The 20,437-nt window shown below is 38.4% G+C and overlaps 2 protein-coding genes and 1 pseudogene across 6 annotated transcripts; 2 read left to right on the top strand and 1 right to left on the bottom strand.

The window, feature by feature from the left end:
- Nucleotides 1–462: 462 nt before the first annotated feature.
- Nucleotides 463–3,651, top strand: LOC147546690 (uncharacterized). The gene is made up of 5 exons (XM_086673102.1): nt 463–1,221; nt 1,922–2,171; nt 2,249–2,330; nt 3,008–3,161; nt 3,236–3,651. Exons 1-5 carry the CDS (start codon nt 802–804, stop codon nt 3,389–3,391), a joined length of 1,062 nt encoding a protein of 353 aa, XP_086529228.1. The 5' UTR covers nt 463–801; the 3' UTR covers nt 3,392–3,651.
- A 41-nt stretch (nt 3,652–3,692) lies between these two features.
- On the bottom strand, nt 3,693–20,116 carry ESP4 (HEAT repeat-containing protein). 4 transcript variants are annotated; one of them, XM_086673096.1, is made up of 30 exons: nt 17,100–20,116; nt 16,711–17,017; nt 16,413–16,577; nt 14,323–14,792; nt 13,924–14,083; nt 13,545–13,637; nt 13,342–13,456; nt 13,077–13,245; nt 12,215–12,389; nt 11,942–12,070; nt 11,114–11,665; nt 10,374–10,982; nt 9,977–10,045; nt 9,322–9,438; nt 8,979–9,224; nt 7,894–7,941; nt 7,668–7,805; nt 7,373–7,525; nt 7,189–7,251; nt 6,982–7,089; nt 6,807–6,890; nt 6,675–6,722; nt 6,467–6,541; nt 6,209–6,304; nt 6,035–6,115; nt 5,872–5,943; nt 4,964–5,008; nt 4,786–4,869; nt 4,305–4,411; nt 3,693–4,222 (listed from the first exon to the last, which is right to left on the bottom strand). In XM_086673096.1, exons 4-30 carry the CDS (start codon nt 14,535–14,537, stop codon nt 4,072–4,074), a joined length of 4,002 nt encoding a protein of 1,333 aa, XP_086529222.1. In that variant the 5' UTR covers nt 14,538–14,792; nt 16,413–16,577; nt 16,711–17,017; nt 17,100–20,116; the 3' UTR covers nt 3,693–4,071. The 4 variants fall into 4 exon arrangements, with proteins under 4 accessions (XP_086529222.1, XP_086529225.1, XP_086529226.1 ...); XM_086673099.1 differs by having other exon boundaries at nt 11,120–11,665; XM_086673100.1 differs by lacking the exons at nt 16,413–16,577; nt 16,711–17,017; nt 17,100–20,116 and having other exon boundaries at nt 11,120–11,665; nt 14,323–14,860.
- Nucleotides 17,374–20,165, top strand: LOC147546688 (putative serine/threonine-protein kinase-like protein CCR3 pseudogene; annotated as a pseudogene). Its single transcript, XR_015239676.1, has one exon. The product of XR_015239676.1 is annotated as a putative serine/threonine-protein kinase-like protein CCR3 pseudogene (transcript).
- The last annotated feature ends 272 nt before the right edge of the window (nt 20,166–20,437 follow it).

Genomic DNA, 20,437 nt, shown 5'->3' with positions numbered 1-20,437 from the left:
AAACAGTAAAACTGAATTCTAGTAGTAAACATGGCCCTGCCATTTTGCATCTGATTGTCAAAAAATGTTGAAGTTGGACAATTTCAAAACCGAAAAAGAGCATAAAGTAAGACCTCGGAAATTCTCAATATACCACCCTCTAAGTAGCAATTTCTAAGTCACTCTATCATTTCCACCCTCTAAGTACTAATTTCTAAGTCACTCTATCATTTCCCTTCAGCAACGGACAGAACTACTGCCTCATCTTTAGTAGTAGGATAATCAGCAAGAGTTATCTTCTCTAATTAGGTAGCGGGACTAAGTTGACCGCTACTCTACTAATTTACGCCGTCAGCGCAAGTTATCTTCTCTAATTTACGCCCTTAGCCCACTTTAGATTCTCTAATTTACGCCGTCAGCGCAAGTTAGAGGTAGTCTGTACAGCGCATGATAGCATTGCTATATTCAATCGTTGTCCGAACCGGTGGGGATCAGTCGCAGAGAAAAGAGAAGGATATCTCTCTATGTTTTTTTTTTTGGCTGTCGTGGGACCGAGCAGAGAGGAGGAGGAGGAGGAAAAGAACGACGACCCCCATCCGGATCGCCACCATTACCCAGTGGGTGACATCCACCACACATCTACAAAGAAAGAGAGAGAGAGAGAAAAATGAGAAAGCGAAGAGACTGGGATTTGGGGATTTAGCCTCACTCTCTCTCTCTCTCTTGATGATCATTAATTTGGATACAATCCAATCAGTTGCTTTTCTTACACAAACACACTCTCACACTCTCTCTCTAGAATCTAATAACAGTTAGAGGGGGATGATGTGTGAGGGAGAGCAAGTGGTAATGGCAGCGGAACTGTCCCCTTCCCACCCTCCAGCTGCAGAAGTATACAACACCCCAACAACTCCTAAAACCCTAATAAATGTATGGAAATCTCTTTTAAATTGGTTACTCTTCTTCTTCCATATCTTCATTCAATTACTCAAACTCACTCCTTCTCTCCTCACTACTCGATTTCTCTCCTTCACCGATCTTCTCCGTCACCGTTTTCTTCTCCCTTCTTCTTCTTCTTCTTCTCCTTCTTTCACTCCTTTGCCCCTCGTCGAACTCTCTCCTCCTCCTCCTCCTCCTCCTCTTCATTCACCTCCACATCTCAACCTTCACGCCACCGTCGCCGCTGCTAACAACAACAACCACGACGATGATGACGACTATCAAGGCATTCAAAAGCTCACGGTACGTTCATTTGATTATTATTAGATCTGATATTTCATTTCTGTTTTTTTGGTTCCTTTATAGTACTAGTAGTTCAAATTCAGATGATTTTGTCCACACTTTTAACTTAAAAAATGGTTGATTAGTTCTTCTAGTTGAATTGTCATTTTCCATCTTCAGCCCAATTGAGAAAACAGTTTGCAGAATTTTAATGTGAATTGATCATTATTATTATTAGTATTATTAGTTTCAAGTAGTAACTAGTTAGTTGCCTAATCCTCTTACAATTAATCTAGATTAGTCTCTCGACTAATAACCATCCAATAGCATTACAACAAATTCCCCTATAAGAAAGGTTAGATAAAAACTGGATAACATCAACCACTGCATATAAGAAAGGTTAGAAACTTCCCCGACTTTACAACGTTTCAAACTGCAATTACTTGTGCAATCTCTAATATATGGATGAATTATCAAACCGTTGTTTGCTTTACTTTTTCTAAAAGATCTAACTTGGTATAGTCCTAGACAAATGTTTTTTCTGCTACTAATTTGAAACCTAAAGAAAGGCTTACCCCTTTGATTATCCAAATTTGGTAATGGAAATGTCGGGGGTATGGATATTATTTCGTGCAGAGTCGGTAAGGATTGACGTAACAGCCTAAACATATTTATTTCTTCAGAATGTACTGGATCGTGATAGATGCACCTTTGTTTGCAGGTAGTTCTTGACTTGGATGAGACTCTGGTTTCTGCTTATGAGACGACAAGTTTGCCGGCCACTATTTGCGATAAAGCTAAAGAAGCTGGAATCATTTGTTTTGAGCTAGAATGTGTATCTATGGAGATGGATTTTGATGGAAAGCCAAAGGTGAATCATGTCACGGTGTTTCAGCGTCCTGGTTTGAAAGAATTCTTAAAAAGGACAAGTGAATTTGCTGATCTTGTTCTATTCACTGCCGGCCTTGAAGGTTTCAACTTTCTCAATGCCTTCTAACTGCTGAGTTCATGATATTCCTCTTTACTGATTATCTCTTTCCATCTACAGGTTATGCTAAACCACTTGTTGACAGAATTGACATTGAAAATCTATTCAAGCTTAGATTTTATCGGCCTTCTACAAGTAGCACGTAAGCTTTGTTTCACTTAAATTAGTAGGGCGTATAATTCAGTTCTGTACAGATTGAGATTGTTTTAGGACATGGTCATGCAGTTAGATGTTTATTGGAAATGCTTTCAAGAATACATTTCTTGCTATATCAATAATCAATGTAGAAAAACTGCATTGGCATGTCACTTTTTCCCCTGTGCAACTACCTGATCTATTTCGGAGTTCAATTTCATCCTATTAATGAAGTGGCGGTCTAGATTTTATCGTTTTATGCCATTGCGAGATCTGATTGTCAGCTCCTAATAGAATCTCTGCCTACCCATGTCTGTCTAGAACTTTATCAGAACTAAGTAATTAATCAGCTACGCTTAATTTGAATTGAGCGTGATTATAGACATGTATAAAGTGTATCTAGGCTACACGATTTGAAAGTATAGTTTGGTGCAACGATCTTGCTTTGGTTAATAATGATTAGCGCGTACTACACCATGGTTTTTCATCTGGTTCTCGTGTAAGATGGGTTCCATTAATTGGACACTTTTGAGCGCTTATGTAGACGTTCCGTGCAGTTCCTTTGCCACAACAATGTTTGTGAATTATTCAATAACAGCAACTCCTGTGAATCTTTCTAACTGTTTTATCGTACGTGGAGTCTGGTGGTTAATAAACTTGCTGCTGTTGTTTTAAACTCAACAGGGAATATAGAGATCATGTAAAAGATTTGTCCTGCATATCAAGAGACCTCAGTCGAACTGTTATCGTTGATAACAACCCGTTCAGTTTCTTATTGCAACCACTCAACGGGATCCCATGCATTCCGTTCACTGCTGGACAGCCTCAAGATGAGCAGGTAGCAGTTTCGTAAATCTTACCCTTGTTGCATCACTTTCCCCATTATTCTAACTGTTTTCAATTGGTATTCAGCTTTTGGATGTTCTTCTTCCTCTTCTTAGACATCTCTCTACACAAGAAGATGTAAGACCCGCATTGTATGAGAGATTTCACATGCCTGAATGGTTCGAAAAGCACGGGATCCCAGCTTCATATTTGACATACAACTCTACTTCTCAAGGCAACTGAACAGACAGCTACTATATACGCACACAAAGCTATCTCTTTTTCATCTCATTTCCTTGTACATTATCGACGACAGTTTATTCATGAGAGGAAGTTGCTCCATCCATAGCCTTTGTAAAAGAAACCTTAGCCGTCTATGTCATGATGGATGGTTCAACACCATTTTGTTTATATGCTTGGAGATATTGAACTCTTCTGTAAGCAGTTTCGGCCTTTATAGCAGTTGGATAGATTCTAATGAAATTACGAAAGTATTCAAATAAGTCGGCAACTTAACTTTTCAAACTATAAAAGTGTCATTAGCTTTTCTTTGAAGTTTAAATTCATTGATTTTCTTCCAACTGATCATCTTTACAGGCAAACTAACTTCACTGAGAAAACTCATCTCTTCCCTTAAATCTTACATGCAACTTTATCAACTATTTATTAAAACTAATATTACATTGTTACACGTCGCATCCTACACCAATGACCCACATAAATTCATTTGGTGTACGATAAATTACAGGCAGACAGGCAGGGTGCCTCGGTGTAAACCATATGCAGACCAAACTGTCCGCAATTGTTTTTAGGATTCCTGCAAGTTCTTCTAGTGCAAGGTTCTCACATGTCGCATTTGAGATGCAAAACATCCACCGTTTCCTGACAACCAAGAAATACCTTTGATACCTCTAATACCAGCACTAGCCCACCGATGATGATTCTTTAGGTTTTTCCATCACCGCCTCAGTGCCAGAGACCGTATTGCTAGTTTCTGTTGTCTGATTTGGGCTTTTTTGTGTCTGACTTGAAGGCTGAGAATCTTGTACAAGCCCCAAAACTACCAATGTTGACCTGTATAATAACAATACATATAAATGTCAGAGATTTGTCAATCCTCACTTGGATAGAAACGATTCATAGCTTGTGGATGAACCTCGGTAAAGAGGAGCGGACAGTTGGCTGATCAGCATGAGCAATCAGGGGAACTTTTATTGATGCAGCTGTTCTATTCAGTGCACTTTCCAGTTGTGCCGCAGGTAACTAACACACCACAAAAACAAAAGAACCATTAAAAAGGAGAATCCAATTTCTTTTCAGCTAAAATGGAAAAACCTATTTGCGACCCTGGGCGTGTTCTCGAGAGAAAAAACTGTGGGCTTACAGGAACGAACCTAACGTTCTGGTTCCAGTTCCTTTATATCTTCAGTTTGACTAGTTCACTACTGACCAACTGCTGAAAAACTACGAAAAAAAGAGAGAGAACTAGCCCTGTATTTCTTCAGTTGCAATAGAGGTTGTTTCTTGTCCAGATTTTGCTAACCCACCAACACAAGCAACATGATATCTTATTTGTTGGTTGCCGTGCAAATTCAAGGACCAATATGTTATGATAGCACAAGTATAGGCTAACCCACCTGAAGCAACACACCAAATGACTGAGGTTTTGTAAGGATAGCGCACTTCAAGAACCCAACCCATAACTTTGGGTACTTCCATATCTGCACTCAACCCATGAATAAAATTGTCACCTGAGCCTCCAAGCAACGATTATTACTCATAAGCACAACAGCTAAAAATAAGAAATGATTTCACCTGCTTAGTGACGAGTCGAGAGAGAATCTCCATTATGAAGTCTACCTACAGCATCAGCACAAAAGAAAAATACTATATGAAGTCAAATTATACAAGAAAAACCTATTTTCAGAGATTCCTAGAGGAAAAGCAAAATCAAAATATGGAACTTCTTGGTCAGTTCGCTTAGTCAAGTAGGAAGTCAGCCTGTTTATTGCCAAAACAGAGAAACCCATTACGGCTAGATCCATTACCTAACTAAAGACCGGCCCTGGGACACAGATGCGCCAATTTGCAACTCGTAATGAACCACAGACAGAATTAACCTAATCCTAGGAAACAAGCCTTGATCGCATTACTGTTTTTTTTTTCAACTCAGAAGAACTCCTGAGCTCTATGCTTCCAGAGCTTATACTGTTTGTAAATGCTCTGGGCCCATATGAATGTACTTGTAAATAAACAATATCTGTTGCATGTTTACTCTATAAATACACGAGGGTATACCCCGTGCCCAGTGGGCACAAACAGTTCTATAATCTCAACCGTTGGAGGATAAGTTTGGGAGGTGTAATCTTAGCTATTGAAGATATGTTTGGGAGGTACAATATCTGTTGCATGTTTACTCTATAAATACACGAGGGTATACCCCGTGCCCAGTGGGCACAAACAGTTCTATAATCTCAACCGTTGGAGGATAAGTTTGGGAGGTGTAATCTTAGCTATTGAAGATATGTTTGGGAGGTATAATCCCAACCCTTGGAGATAAGTTTGGGAGATGTAATCTCAACCCTAAGAGATAAGTTTGGAGGTGTAATCTTGACCATTGAAGAGGAGGGTATATTCCAAAAAAGATACCCCCTAGTATATAGATTCAGAAAATTGAAAGTGATAGTGCATTTGGGAAAAGGACATCCAAATTAGGCTCTTACCAAAGCTGGGAATGCACCAATTGCCTGCAAGACTGTACGCATAAAAAGAAGGGGGAGAGGAATCTGCTCAACCTGTAAATTGACATTTTAACCAGAAGAATTAAAACTAGTCATAATTGAAAGTCATGGAATGAGAAATAATCAACTGTCCTGATGTACGTACCAACTGATTCAAGACCTTTGCAATCACTTGCTGAGTGAAGATTTGCCGTTGTTCAAAGCAAGCATTGCAGGCATCGGTAATCTGTTCATCATGGAAGGATTTTTACATGGACGTGCCCATAATTCGTATTCAGGAGGAAACCCAGAAAATAAAACAAAAAACAAAAAGGTGCACCTTCTTCAAAGGTATACCATCTTTATCAGGGTCAATCCCATGTATGGCTATTAACACTTCAGCTGGGCCAAGGACAGTACTGGAATGAGGTGGTCCCTGAATTTGTTTCCGTTAAAAGGTTAAGTACAAGATTGACTAGCAAAAAATACATTAAGTCACGCTAATCTTGGCACGTGGAAATTTAAGAAAATTCTGAAGTTCCAAACAGCTCGAGTAAAGGAAAAAGGAGGGGACAAAAAACTCGAAAAACATATGTACCTGTAGCAAGCGCGCAAGAGCAGCTTGGAACTTGTCTTGAGGAAGGTTAACAATCTTGGGAAAAATTGGCAACACCTAAAGAAAGTAATTAAACAACTTCATGAATCATATAGAATGATCGCAAGGGGAAAGGGAAGACCTAAACCCATAATTAAAACAACACGTGAAAAAAAATATTGCCAACGCAATAAAAGGGAAAATGAAAAACCTCATCTTTTGAAAGAGATGGCAATATCGGAATGAGAATGCTAACATCCTGCAAGCCGAACATGAAATCATGCATTACAGATGAGCTTTTTAGTTTATACGATATTCAAAAAACTGAGAAAAATGAGATTACCTTCAATTTTGAGTCATATAACTTTCTAACTGTGAATACAAGTTCAGGAGAAGGAGTTACTCCATCCGTTAAAATATGTAATACCTGTTCATGGGTCAACAAATGGGGATTGTTAATTTCAGATTGTATGGGTTCAAAAAAGATATAACTCACTTTAATTTGAGTGATCAATAACCTGCATTAGAAGGCTTTCACATCCAGCAGGAGGATCTGAAATAATTGCAAGAAGCTCATGCGATGAACCTATTGTACGAACTAATATTGGAATTTGGCGATGAACTGCCTGCACCATATAATCCATATGATACATTATCTTCTAAGAGAAATAAATGTCAATTGTAAAGTGATCTGCAGAGAGTATCCATCAGATGATGAGCAATACCTCTGTTAAAGTCTTTGGTATGCTCTCATAAATTGCAAAAATTTGTCGAAAAAGGGCATGCTTCTGCATAGCAAATTAGAAAGTATTTCTGAATCTCGGATACATGGCGTAAGCATAACTGGTAGAATGCTCTAAAAATGTTCAAAACCTCAAACCTACATAAAGTGAAGAATTGAAGAAATACCTTTGTACAGAGGGCAAAATAGAGCGACATACACCGCTGTGCTTCAGAGATCAGAGAGGTATTCGTGCTTGAAGTTGAGCATGGCTGATGGGTATCAGAGGAGATGTCCTTAGTGCTCATGCTCACAACTAACTGCTCAGAAGGCTCAGTCTCCTGTATAGATAGCAAGTAGACTATAAGGAATTTCTGGTTGATAAAACGCATCAAAGGCATATATGGAAGGAGGCTACAATTCAGTTAGGCGCTTAATTAATGGCATGGTTGTGGGCGTAGATGATCCATAAACCCACTGTACCTTCACCACTTCTGTAACTGATCCTTGAGCCTCCACTTCCTCTACAGCACGGGCTTTTGTTACTGAAAGCAGCATCTCACTGGCAAAATCTTCTATTTGTTGAGCAATGGATGATATAGGATAAAGCTTGTTCGCTACCTAAAAAGAGAAGAAACATCCAAGATTGTCAAGCCAGAGGTAGAAAGAGTCCAAACTCGAAAGCTTTAAAGTTTTTTTTTTAAATTACCAAGCGTATTGCCTTCATCCGTACTTCTTCCAACTTATGAACTGCACTCTGTGGAGGACGGTAAATAGAATTAGTAGATATAAAAACCATTCTAGATGAAAACAGATGAAACTACAATTTGTATTATACTAGGACTTAGATGCTAGATCTTTTTACTTGTAATAAAAGAGAAATATGAATATTTAGTTAAACACATGGAATTTCATGCAAATAACTAGGTCTCTTTGAAGATCGGACTGTTCTGTAACCACGTGAAGCAATCAGAATGGTTCAAGATCTTGCCAAGGCTAGGATCCAAACAGCCTAAAGAAGGAGGACTGACATATTTATGCCTAATTGGGTTACTCCATCTCCATATATTCGTTTTGAAGTTAGTTTCCCAGAGCTTCTGCAACAGAAGTTTGTTGGAATATTTACATCATCAAAATCCTACAAATTCATAAAGCATATACAATCTGGCCCTGGTTGTGCAGCATTTTCCTAGGTCTTATCTACTGAGGTTTTCTTTACACAAAATATCCGCTGGAGGTAACAAAACATAAAAGAGGAAGCAAATGTATCAACATTTATATCTCGTCTAGGTCCATGATGAAGAGGATATCTTCACACATCATCACTTTTCTGTATCACTACACTTTATAAACAGATGGACAACAAGAACTCGAGCTCCAACTTGGAACAACTATGAATCTGCTCTGAGGAGAAATTACTGATTAAACAAAAAGTAATGGATATCTCACTCAAAGGCAAAATGACCGGCCTATCACAACCCATATTAGTCAGGACTAGGGAGAGATTAGGTCATACAGCAACAAGTGATTAGCTATACGCTCGTCCATAATACCCAAGCAGGAAATGAACAAAACAAATTTCCCTGTAATCAAGTGGCATATTATGTCACTATATCAACACCTCTCATGTTTCAATGTCACTGACCACCCCTAAAATCATTTCAAACTTGTGACATCTAGCCTTTTAAAGAAAAGATATTTCCATCTGGAATTACTGGAGCTCTATGGAACAAGGCGACAAGAAATAACTAAATAAAATATATTTGTGCTATTGCTATGCGTGTGAGAGAGAACCTGTAGAGCAATCTTCAAGCAGGTATCTCGAATAGGGGGGCGCTGCAAAATCAGGTTCCACACAGCACTGAGGCCTTGAGTAACTCGGTCACCACCCTGAAGTTCCTTGTCAATCTTTTCATTGCTCTCTGGAGAGCATAACGACTCTAACAATTTAAAGGCAGGCTTTGGCAGATATGGAACTTCACCAAACAATTTACTTAGAGATTTATCAGACGCTGGGAAAGAGTCACGGAGAGTTTCCGCCTGCACAAGTTATACTTCACTTAGATAAATCAAGAAAACTTGTTGCTTTCCTTTTCTCGAGTTGCAAATAGAATTTGGAAGCGTGAACATTACGCACCACAGTCAGAAGAAATGTTTCATATACTGAAGTTGCAGTTGTGGATGAGAAGAAGTCGTTCTCTTTTTCTGCCTCTCCAAATAACCTGTAAAGTACACGTAATGTCAACTCGTGCCCCTGAAAACATCCAATTATTCAGGTCAGTGATCATGTTTTTAGTAACAGAAACACAGAGATAAAGAAAATCAATACCATCTCACCAACAGGACAGTAATTAAGTATTGCTAATCAAAAGCTTAAAGGAAACTTTGAAGCTTGTGAAAATATACAAATAAAAAAAACACTGAATAAGATTTAATGCATGAAGACAGCGGGGAACCTTTGACTGTTATTCGTTAATGCCCCATGATCCTCACTCTGATTCATAAACTACATCTCTGTGGTATCCTTGTCACTCGTTATTGCTAATGGCTTAAGGTTCATAATTAGAAGTCAGTGGTGCTAGTTGCTAGACCCAAGTAACTCTGACGCACCCATCACTAATTAGTGGCAAAACAAGTACACTTTGTAAGTAGTGTTCACGACAAAATGCAACTAGGAAGCTATAACCAACTTATTTTTTCTTGCAATGCTGCACAATTAGCTTCTTAAGTAAATATTTGTTAATAAGCAGAAACACATGAGAATGAAAACCACAACTGGGTCGAGTGGATACCTCAAAGTTCAAATAATCTGACAATATATGTTTCTGTAAGAGCTTCCACGCATCTAACTCCAATGGATACTGCAAGTTTTACTAGAGTAAATAAGCTTCCATCTGAATAAACAATATAAAGAAATGGTCCTGCAAGTTGCAACTAAAGAAACCAAGCTTCCAAGACTACGACTCTAACATGCCACTCTTTGATTAGCAAACCATACACTAGAAAAACCATGCAAGAAAAAGCATCCAAAACCAGGGAATAGAAGCAGGCATTAAGAATATTATATCTTATAAGAACTAACCGAGTAGGAAAACAAACAGTCACAGAAGTATCGTCGCATCTGGTTATAAAAACTCAAAAACTAAATAAATATACCATGAAATAAAAAACATTTATTATCGGCACTACCTCAACTCCTAAATACGCAAGCAAAGAAAACCGAACATCAGAGCCTCCTGCTATAGCTATTTGCTTGTAAGCCTCTATTATACGCATGAAAGCTGATCTTTGTATATGATCTTTCTCTTCGTCGTCAAGATCAATAACAGGTGCAGAGATCTTAGGAAGGATATACTGACTAGATAAAACAATAGGAGTCGACGTGGACACCACACTGTCAGAAGCAGCTACACTCACACCAATTTCCTCAGACCTATCTACTGACATGGAAACAGACGAAGGGAAGTCCACGAGAACACTGCCATCTGAGCTTGTAACTTGTTCAGAATTTGCTCCTAAATCAATATTAGTCAAATGAGCAACACCTAAACTTTCCGGTATAGCATCTTCACAAGAAGTGGAATCCAGACCGGGTATTCCACTTTCCATTGTCCCCATGTCATGCATTTCTGATGGAATAGCGTCACTGCCATCCATCCCACCAATTGGATCAACAATGGTATATGGAATATTAGCATCAATGAGTACCCCTTCTGTAGTTGAATCATTTCTACAAGAAGAAACTGAAGCTTTCTCCGAGATGGGCGCTGCTAGTTGCTCATTCAACTGATGATATTTCTGCAGTCCCACAGAGAAATGAACATTGCTAAATATGTAACACAACAGAGATTTAATAAACTGTACAAAATTAGAGTTATTGATCCAGCGGAAAGTAAATTCATGTCGCTGAGAGTCGAAGAAAGAATTACACTGACATCTTCTACTCCTGATGATTGAGCATGTAAATGTGATGTGGCCTGTGAAAACATCGTAGAAAGTGAAGGAATATCTGATACGAGCGAGGTCAGAAGTGTCGCAAGGGAATTACTGCCACCTATGTTTGAAAAAGAATCCATGTTCAGCGTTGGTTCTTCATCTTCTTCAAGTTTAGGAGGAAGCCGTCGCATATTAGCCATTACTACTTCAGCGAGCAAGTCGGGAGAGATACTCGAAATAAGGATCTCCAAAGATCCAGCGGCTTTGTCACCTTGAGCTACTAAAGCGCCAAACATGGCAACAAGTTGCTGCACAGGTCCCGTCTCTTCATCCATCAACGGAGATGTTTTTCCAATCAAAGGACTACTCTTATCTAAATTAGGATTGCTATCTCTATTTGACCTTTCTGAGAAATCTCCGGTAGGTTTCGCACGTTTTCCAGGCGTGTTGTTGTTGTTCTCTATATCACTGATCTCTTCAATCACAGATCTCTTCCTGCCGGAATCATGTGCAGATTCACAGGCTTTCATCAAAGGTTTCTCTTCCTGCAAACAACACCACCGTGGTTGCAGAGTTCTGAAGGTACAAATTCAAATAAACATTAAACATGGTGGATCGAAATGGAAATAACTTGCACGATGGGTTTTGACAAGTCATGCTCTTTGCTGAAGATAATCTCATGAATAACCAGATCATATATACCATCACGATCCCAAGTCAATGGCTTCGTCAACCGTATAGCACTATAGCTTATGTATTGTTCAATCACCATACACAAGCATTAATAAGTATGAAACGAGAATAAGAGAGCAGACAAGTACCTCAGAAGGATGTGACTCACATTTTCCAGTTTCTGAACTTCCTGAAATTCCCGCAACTTCAGGAGAATCATGTTCAGCCAAATCTTCAGATTTGATTTCTTTCATTGCACCAACTAGCCGATTGCGCCACTTCAGGAAGCAAACAAAGGTTTTATTGTAATACTTTTACATGCACAATAACAGATAGCACCAACTAGGAAGAATATCTCCACTCCCACCTACAAGCTAAAACTATGTGATGTACTCGTAAGAAAATAAGTAGATGGAACATACCGGCGCAGCACCGGGATGTTTACACTCCAAGCAGGAAAAAAACGCCTTCTTCAAAGCGTGATGCACACCAATACCACGTAGCCCTTTGACGACGGAGTTTGACGGATCCAGACCAAGTAAAACTGGCAGAATACGCCCATAAAATGCAGGTCTTTTGATTGCAATTGTGGAAAGACTGAAAGAAATATTAAAAAAGACACAATCACAAAACACGTAAAGACAATACTTGAACCTCATAACCAATTCGCAGATTTTATGTATATACATGGTAACAGGGAAATTACAGAACAAGAATCCAGACCAAACTTGCAGGACGACAATGTAAATCAAATCTATATGCTGTTGGACAAGTTTTAACTATGATCTGTAAGATTTTGGGAAACCAAAATGCCCGTTGAAGACTTTACTTCGAGAAACATGATTCTATTATTAGGACTTTTTTAATGCTTAGTTTATTATGGATGTCTTTACTCTTTAGATATTTAAAACTCATCAATGTCAAAGCGCACCCAAGAGGAGGGGGAATCTCTTATTTTCCAACACGAATGTCAATTATACTAATATATCTATATTTATACAAACATTCATATATAAAGAAAACATACGCAAGGAAAAACCTACTAGTTGAGGTACTACCAACACTGCCGTGATAGATAACAAACTCCTTAGTTTTTGTGCCGAGAATACTCCTTTAATATCGTTACCATCCCAGATACTCAAATACTGCTTCTGGTACTCTGGTAATAGGTTTGGTAGCATATAATTGTGCTAAGACCATTACATATAACTCTAGCTTAATATCTTTTGCGTATGTTTCATAGATTGTAACAGACAAAATAGGAATACAATACGAAATACCAACCTATTGATGAGAACAATGACTGTCAAGTTACTGAGTGATTTCACCATTGGAAACCTAAGCTGATCGAGCAATAAGCCCAGACTTTGACTGGCTTCAATTGATAAATTTCCAACATTTAGCACTGGATGCCCTCCTCGCAACCATGAAATATTAAATCCTGCTAGTTTTCCTACAAAATATTGGCAGACAACAGTGATGCACTCTTGCACAGCCAGTCTATAATGTGCGTCCAATGTCAACCTTATTTGGGAAAAATCTGTTTTACCTTCAGATGATTGATCAGGGGGAGGCTCCGCAGAACCATTAGGGTCTGGTGTATAAAGAAGAATTATTGTTTCGACAAATTTTACAGCTAACAATCTTCTCCCATCACTTCCAGGCTTGTAGATAAAAGTGTCAACAGCAAATAAGGTAATGCAGTGAATGAAAAACAAATATGAAAATCTCAGACACAAAAGTATCAGGTACCTGAAATGCTAATGGGTATACTGTGTCTTTGAACTTTAACATCCAATCCCACGATGATTCGAGAGACTGATCCAGCTCACTTGCATACAGACCCTGCAACGTTACAAATTAAAAAAAAGAAATTGGATAAGCAGCGCCTTCCCATGTTAAATATTCAAATGCACTCGGCATACAGCGTGTTACTCTACATCCTTTTTTTCTTCAGAAAATTCATAGTATTATAGTACATTCGAAATTATGACATCTGACCATAACTAGTGAGTACTGTCAGTATTTTCGTAGCCTGAGGCAACTCTTAGTGCTTGATTCAACACAACCCTTTTAATTGGCAAAAAATTTACTGAAGACATATAAGAGCTAACAATTTTTATACATTTACCTGAACTGCAACCTTCTCAAGTGTACTATGAAATAAATCTATACCACTGGTGATAGCTTGTCGAGCAACTGGGGGTGTCCCATCTTTCAGGAAAGACATCAAAACAGGTACAATTTCAGGTATGAACTCTGTATAAATCGACCCAATTTCACCAACAATCCTGTTTTTTTTTTAAGTAGACAGAGACAATCGACAGCGAAAGAAAATTTTAGAAATATGGGTAATGAGAAATCAAGGACATAAAGAATGATTGTCAAAATGAAATCTTGATTCAAGAATAGCCAATTTCACCAATTATCCTGATTTTTAGACCCAAACTTGAAAACCCCCCATTCTAATTACATGATTACCCTAATTACACGAAGAAAAATAATGTTTTGCAGAGAGAAAGAAACTTACTTGGCGAGAAATTTCCGAATGGGACTAAACCTATCAGTATGCAATTCGAGGAGATCAGTGATGAATTCAGACAGCAAAGAAGGATCATTGTGCAAGAAAAGGTCCTTCAATTGAATCAAATGATCAAGCTTCAAGGGTTTATCAGTACCAAGTTTGATTGAGTTCAATAGACTCGCGGCCTTCTCCCTCGTATTCGTTGCCATCATTCCCACCATTTTTTTTGTTTCGAAACCCTAATTTCACTCTCACTAGAGGTAGAGGGTACCGTCACCGAGTAACCGAGTTTCAACAGATAAAATCACGCCATTGTATGTGATTTTCGCGCACTCCGTATCTTTATACGCTTTTATATTCTTGTAGCTTTGATCGTACTAGCGGGTAGCAAGTAAGATGGCGTAGCAATAGAAGTAGGCCACACGAAATTTTTCCGGATATAGATTTTTTGTCGACCGTTGACCTTCTCCGGCGACCTTCTTATGAGGTGAGGTGGATAAAATGAACGAAGAAATTAAATTACATAAATACCACAAATGAAGATAGAATTAAAAGGTTAGAAAAAAATTGAGAATTAAATAGGAAACCCGAACACTTATGGAGGCTAAATAGGGAATACAGACACGTGTTGCCCCGCACACAGTAAGTTTGTCACAAATTGGGAGCCGAAACATAATTAACCCGTATTTTCTTTCCTACTAGACCAATTAGAGATCCTATGTTAGAGGATGACACAAGATCGCCCCACGATACATACAGTGATCTTTATTAGCTCATACAATAACTAGTCGAATAAGCCAGGATGCGAACTCCCTAATCGTTAATAAAATTTAGAAGACTAGACAGTGTCTAAAATCTCGTGTTGAAATCCAACATAGAACCAATAAAGAGAATAAATTGGGGTGAAATCAGGAGGTGCACGTTGTGATTTTTTATCTTTTGACAAACAAACATTTTTCAGAAATGAAAATACTTATTTATTTGGAAAATGTCTTTTGTATCGCCTATAATCTCGTTCAAATTTCAATAGGAATATGCGTCCATAGAGAAAGTCTTTCTCTCTAAATTCTATTTGGATGCATACCTTGAGTGTTTTTGCAAAATATAGGGAATGAATTGTATTTTCTCTCTAAACTCTGTTCGGATACACATTTCAAGTCGGATTTAGTGAAAAAAAATAGGGTTAATTCCGTTTTGGCCCCCGATTTGTGACCAACTGGGCGTTTTGGCCCCGAATTGTGTCCGGCAGTTCGTTTTGGCCCCAAAAAATTCCTAAATGTCCCCAAGTTTTTTCCACCTCCCAATTTTACCCCCATGGCATTTCTGTAATTATCTTTTTTTTCTTTTTCTTTGTCCACCTCATCTAACAATCACCACATCACTCTGTCCACCTCACCCTTCTTCTCCGGCGAAAGATTGCCGGCCGGAATAAAAAATTCCGGCCGGCCACCTTTACAAAAAAAAAAAAAAAAAAATTTCTTCATCTTCTTCATTTCTCTCTCTTCTTCATCTCCTTCTTTCTCTCTCTTCTTCATCTCCTTCTTTCTCTCTCTTCTTCATCTCCTTCTTTCTCTCTCTTCTTCTTCTTTATCTCTCTTCTTCCTCTTTCTTTATCTCTAACCCCTCTCTCTCTATAATTCCGGCGAAGGGGCGGAGCCCCTTCGCCGGCGAACCAGACCTTGAAGGTCTGGTTTCAAACCAGATCCCGGTCTGGTTGTAGATCGCCGGAGTTATATTGAGAGAGAGAGAGGGGTTAGAGAGAGAGAGAAGAGAGAAAGAAGGAGATGAAGAATATTTTTTTTTTTTTTTTGGTAAAGGTGGCCGGCCCGAATTTTTTATTCCGGCCGGCAACTTTTCGCCGGAGAAGAAGGGTGAGGTGGACAAAGTGATGTGGTGATTGTTAGATGAGGTGGACAAAGAAAAAGAAAAAAAAATAATTACAGAAATGTCATGGGGGTAGAATTTGGAGGTTGAAAAAATTTGGGGCCATTTAGGAATTTTTTGGGGCCAAAACGAACTGCCGGACACAATTCGGGGCCAAAACGGCTAGTTGGTCACAAATCGGGGGCCAAAACGGAATTAACCCTAAAAAATACCTGAGTTAGTATCACAGTTATATTTAGGGAGCGTTAATAGGCGCCTTGTATAACTTCTATAGGAGCCTCCCGTCTTTAGGGCCCTCTCAAAACTGTACTCGGGCCTCTTAAGCACCCACTCTTCTTCTTCACTTTTTCGTTTGTTCTTGGTTCTCTCTCTATTTTCTATATTTTCAAATATTGGGTGCTTGCTTTGCTTCTTCTTCTTCTTTTTTTCTACACAAAAATTCAAAACCAAATCAAAATTATATATAATCCTGTAAAAGAATCAGAAAAATCGAAAACGAAAAAACCTCACCCTAGAAAAGTAGATGAAAACTCAAAAGAGAACCCTAACCCAAAACGAAATAAAGAATAACAACTTGATGCGAGAGAGGGGGAGAGATAGATCTCAAATGAGAGAAGAACTATGCGATAGTTTGATAAGAGGTCTCAGACTAGCCAGTGTGAGACTTTGCATATGGTTTCGGACCGATCAGTCTGAGTGGGGGGGGGAGCGTACATGTGTGAAGATGTGACTACAATCAAAATACTTTTGGGAGGCCCGTATAGTAGTTTTGGGAAGCCCCTTAAAGACCCACCCTTATATTTTAGTTTGAGTCCAACTGAGGGGTTTTTTTTTTTCGTTGAAATAGATAGCATTAGATTAAATCAAAGCGTTATTACAATACTTATTGACTAGAATACAACTGAGGGGTTAGTCAGTGTCTTCTTTGAAGTTGACGGTCAACGGTGGAATAAAGAATCTCAGAGATTGCTTGACTTTCAACAACAACAACAACAACTACTACTGACCGGAATCAAATCAAGTAACCATCATTTCGAATTTTGAATTCCGAAACATTTTATAGAACCAAAACGGCAAATATCTCTCTCCCCAATTTTCCCCCATTTTCACGCCCACGCGTTACTCCTTCTCCTAATCTTTCTCTTTCTCTCTGCTATTAATTTCCACTTCTTTTCTCTCTCTAAATTTCTCTCTCTCTCTCTCTCTCTCATCCGCCAATGAAGAAGAAGGAACAAGACCTCTGTTTCACCAACCTTGTAAAACCCAAGTTCGTCAGATGACGAAGACCCACTATCCTCTTCCCCTAGTCTTCATCGTCGCCGGTGTCTTTTCAACATTTCTGTTAGTCGATGGACTTGGTTCAGTTTCCACTATCGCCATTACTTATGGCTCCGGCACAGTTTGCGGCATACTAGCCGGCAAACCCAATCAAGCAATCGAATGTTACAGACAAGGAGGATATATAATCAAATTGGAACCAAACATCTCTTATGATTCTATCTCCGGTGGTCGGAATTTCTTATGTGGATTAAGGTCCGGTGGTACTAGTATTTTGTGTTGGAATCATTCTTCAGATACCCATTTCAAACCTAAACGAATTTACTATAATTCATCCGTTAGATTAAGAGATTTAACTGTTGGGGATAATCAAGTTTGTGCTTTAGAAAACGTTACAGGTATTGTTCATTGTTGGTGGAGAGGAAGAGGAGATAAATCAGGGGTTTTTTCTTCACACCAAAAAGGTGAGAGCTTTAAGTCAATTACTTCGGGGAGAGGGTTTTCTTGTGGGATTTTGATGAATACCAATCAAATTGGTTGTTTTGGGATTGATTCTAATAAGGCAAATCAGATTGAAAATGGGTTTAGGAACATTTCCATGTTGAGTTTAGTAGCTGGAGATTCTCATGTTTGTGGGTTGAATTTTCATGGAGTTTTGATCTGTAAAGGGATGAATGATTCAGGCCAGCTGAATATACCTTTTTCTAATTCGTCTTCATCTTTTAGGTTTTCAATTTGGGGTTTGGCATTAGGGGTGAATCATAGTTGTGCAATTAGGAGTTCTAATGGTACTGTGATTTGTTGGGGTGGAAATGAAAAAAATTTCAGTAATGAAATTGAAGGTATTTCTTTTGAATCAATTGTTGCTGGTTCTAATTTCACTTGTGGATTGACAACAAGGAATTTATCTCTGATTTGTTGGGGACCTGGTTGGTTACTAAACCCTAAAACTCCATCAATGGATCTTCCATTGCCGAAAATAGTTCCAGGTTTGTGTTCTCAATCTTCATGTAGTTGTGGTATTTATCTTGATTCTGAAAATCTCTGCTCTTCTGGTATTATTTGTAAACAATGTGAGCACCAAAATGTAGATACATCAATTCTTGTTTCTCCATCTTCACCACCAATATCAAGTTCACCACCACAATCATCACCCACATCGAATTCGATAATTAGAAACAGGGCATTATTAGGTTTCGCCATTGTTGGTTCAGTTGGATTTCTATCTGGTATTTGTACTATTGTATATTGCTTGTGGACTGGAATTTGTTGTAGTGATCAGCAAAAGATTCATAATTCAGTACAACCCACAATCGCCGAAGGTAATCCAAATATTGGTAGTGATAGATTTAGTCCTTTTTCAAGATCATCGACATTTAGACGTCAGTCTTCTCGATTCAGAAGACAAAGAAGTGGGCCTTCGTCAAAACACGCTGACAGAGCCGAAGAATTTACTTTAACAGAACTTGCTGCCGCTACTAATGGCTTCTCAATGGAGAACAAAATTGGGTCTGGAAGTTTCGGTATAGTTTACAGAGGTAAACTCTTAGACGGTCGTGAAGTCGCCATTAAAAGAGGAGAAACAAGTACGAAAACAAAGAAATTTCAAGAAAAAGAAAGTGCATTTCAGTCAGAATTAGCGTTCTTGTCGCGCCTTCATCACAAGCATTTGGTGAGTTTAGTGGGTTTTTGTGAAGAGAATGATGAGAGGCTTTTAGTGTACGAGTTTATGAAAAATGGTGCACTCTATGATCATATTCATTCGAAGAACAATACAGAGAAAACTAGTAGTGTTATGAATTCATGGAAAATGAGGATTAAAGTTTCATTAGATGCAGCAAGAGGGATCGAGTATCTTCACAATTATGCAGTTCCACCGATAATTCACAGAGATATAAAATCATCTAATATCTTATTAGATGAAAATTGGGTAGCTCGAGTTTCTGATTTCGGGTTATCTTTGATGAGTCCAAAATTCGAAGGAGAATACATGTCAGCTATGGCAGCAGGAACGGTTGGGTATATGGATCCTGAGTATTACATATTAAACGTTTTAACTGCGAAAAGTGATGTTTATGGTCTTGGAGTTGTTTTATTGGAGTTGTTAACAGGGAACAATGCTATATTTAAGGGAGATGAAGGACCGACGAGTATTGTGCAATTTGCAGAGCAGAAAATACTGGCAGGAGAGCTAGAAAGAATTTTGGATGTGAGAGTAGGATCTCCTGATATCAACGAGATTGAGGCAGTCGAGTTGATGGCTTATACAGCTATTCATTGTGTGAAACAAGAAGGGAAAGATAGGCCAAGTATGAGTGATGTCGTGGTGAATCTCGAAAGGGCACTAACCGTATGCAATGGAAGCCATGGAAGCATATCTAGTGCTTCCATCTCTGTTGCATCAGAGTGAGGGAAGAAACTAAAAAACAAGGAAGAAAACATAAGAGGACATGGAAATAGAAAAAGAAAATCATAGAAAGAGAAGAAAAGCAAAACCATAGATTTTAGAGTAGAAAGTTTTCTAAGTTATTTCAAATACATGCAACTTTGTTGCATATTGTGAACACAAATTGGAGCTATTTGGTTTACAAGATTGGTTGGTGGTGGGAAAGGGGAAATTCTTGTTCTTTCAGTTCTTGGACATATGGGTCTAATACCAATTATTTTATATTATGCTAATTTTAGTTCTCTTTATGTTTGTTTCATTGAAACCCTACTCCAATTCAAACACAAGTATGAATCCATTTTAATAAAAAAAAGAGAAAAAGATGGATGAACTTGCCACACCCTTTACTCCTTTAGTTAGTAAGAAGATATAAATACATAGTTTGAGTTCAAATAATTCAAAGTGTAAGGTGAGAAAGTTTGGTAGGTAACCTAACTAATGATGTTGGTTTCTTGTGTGATTTTAAAGTTAGGAAAGTATTATAATTGTAATAGTCCCGCACCGCTCATGAGA

Source organism: Eschscholzia californica, unplaced genomic scaffold (genome assembly GCF_041429995.1).
Source record: "Eschscholzia californica isolate CP2 unplaced genomic scaffold, dmEscCali1.0.p SCAF_4, whole genome shotgun sequence".
Taxonomy (NCBI): Eukaryota; Viridiplantae; Streptophyta; class Magnoliopsida; order Ranunculales; family Papaveraceae; genus Eschscholzia; species Eschscholzia californica.
Note: the sequence above shows the minus strand (reverse complement) of the source record. Positions and strands in the feature narration are given on the sequence as shown.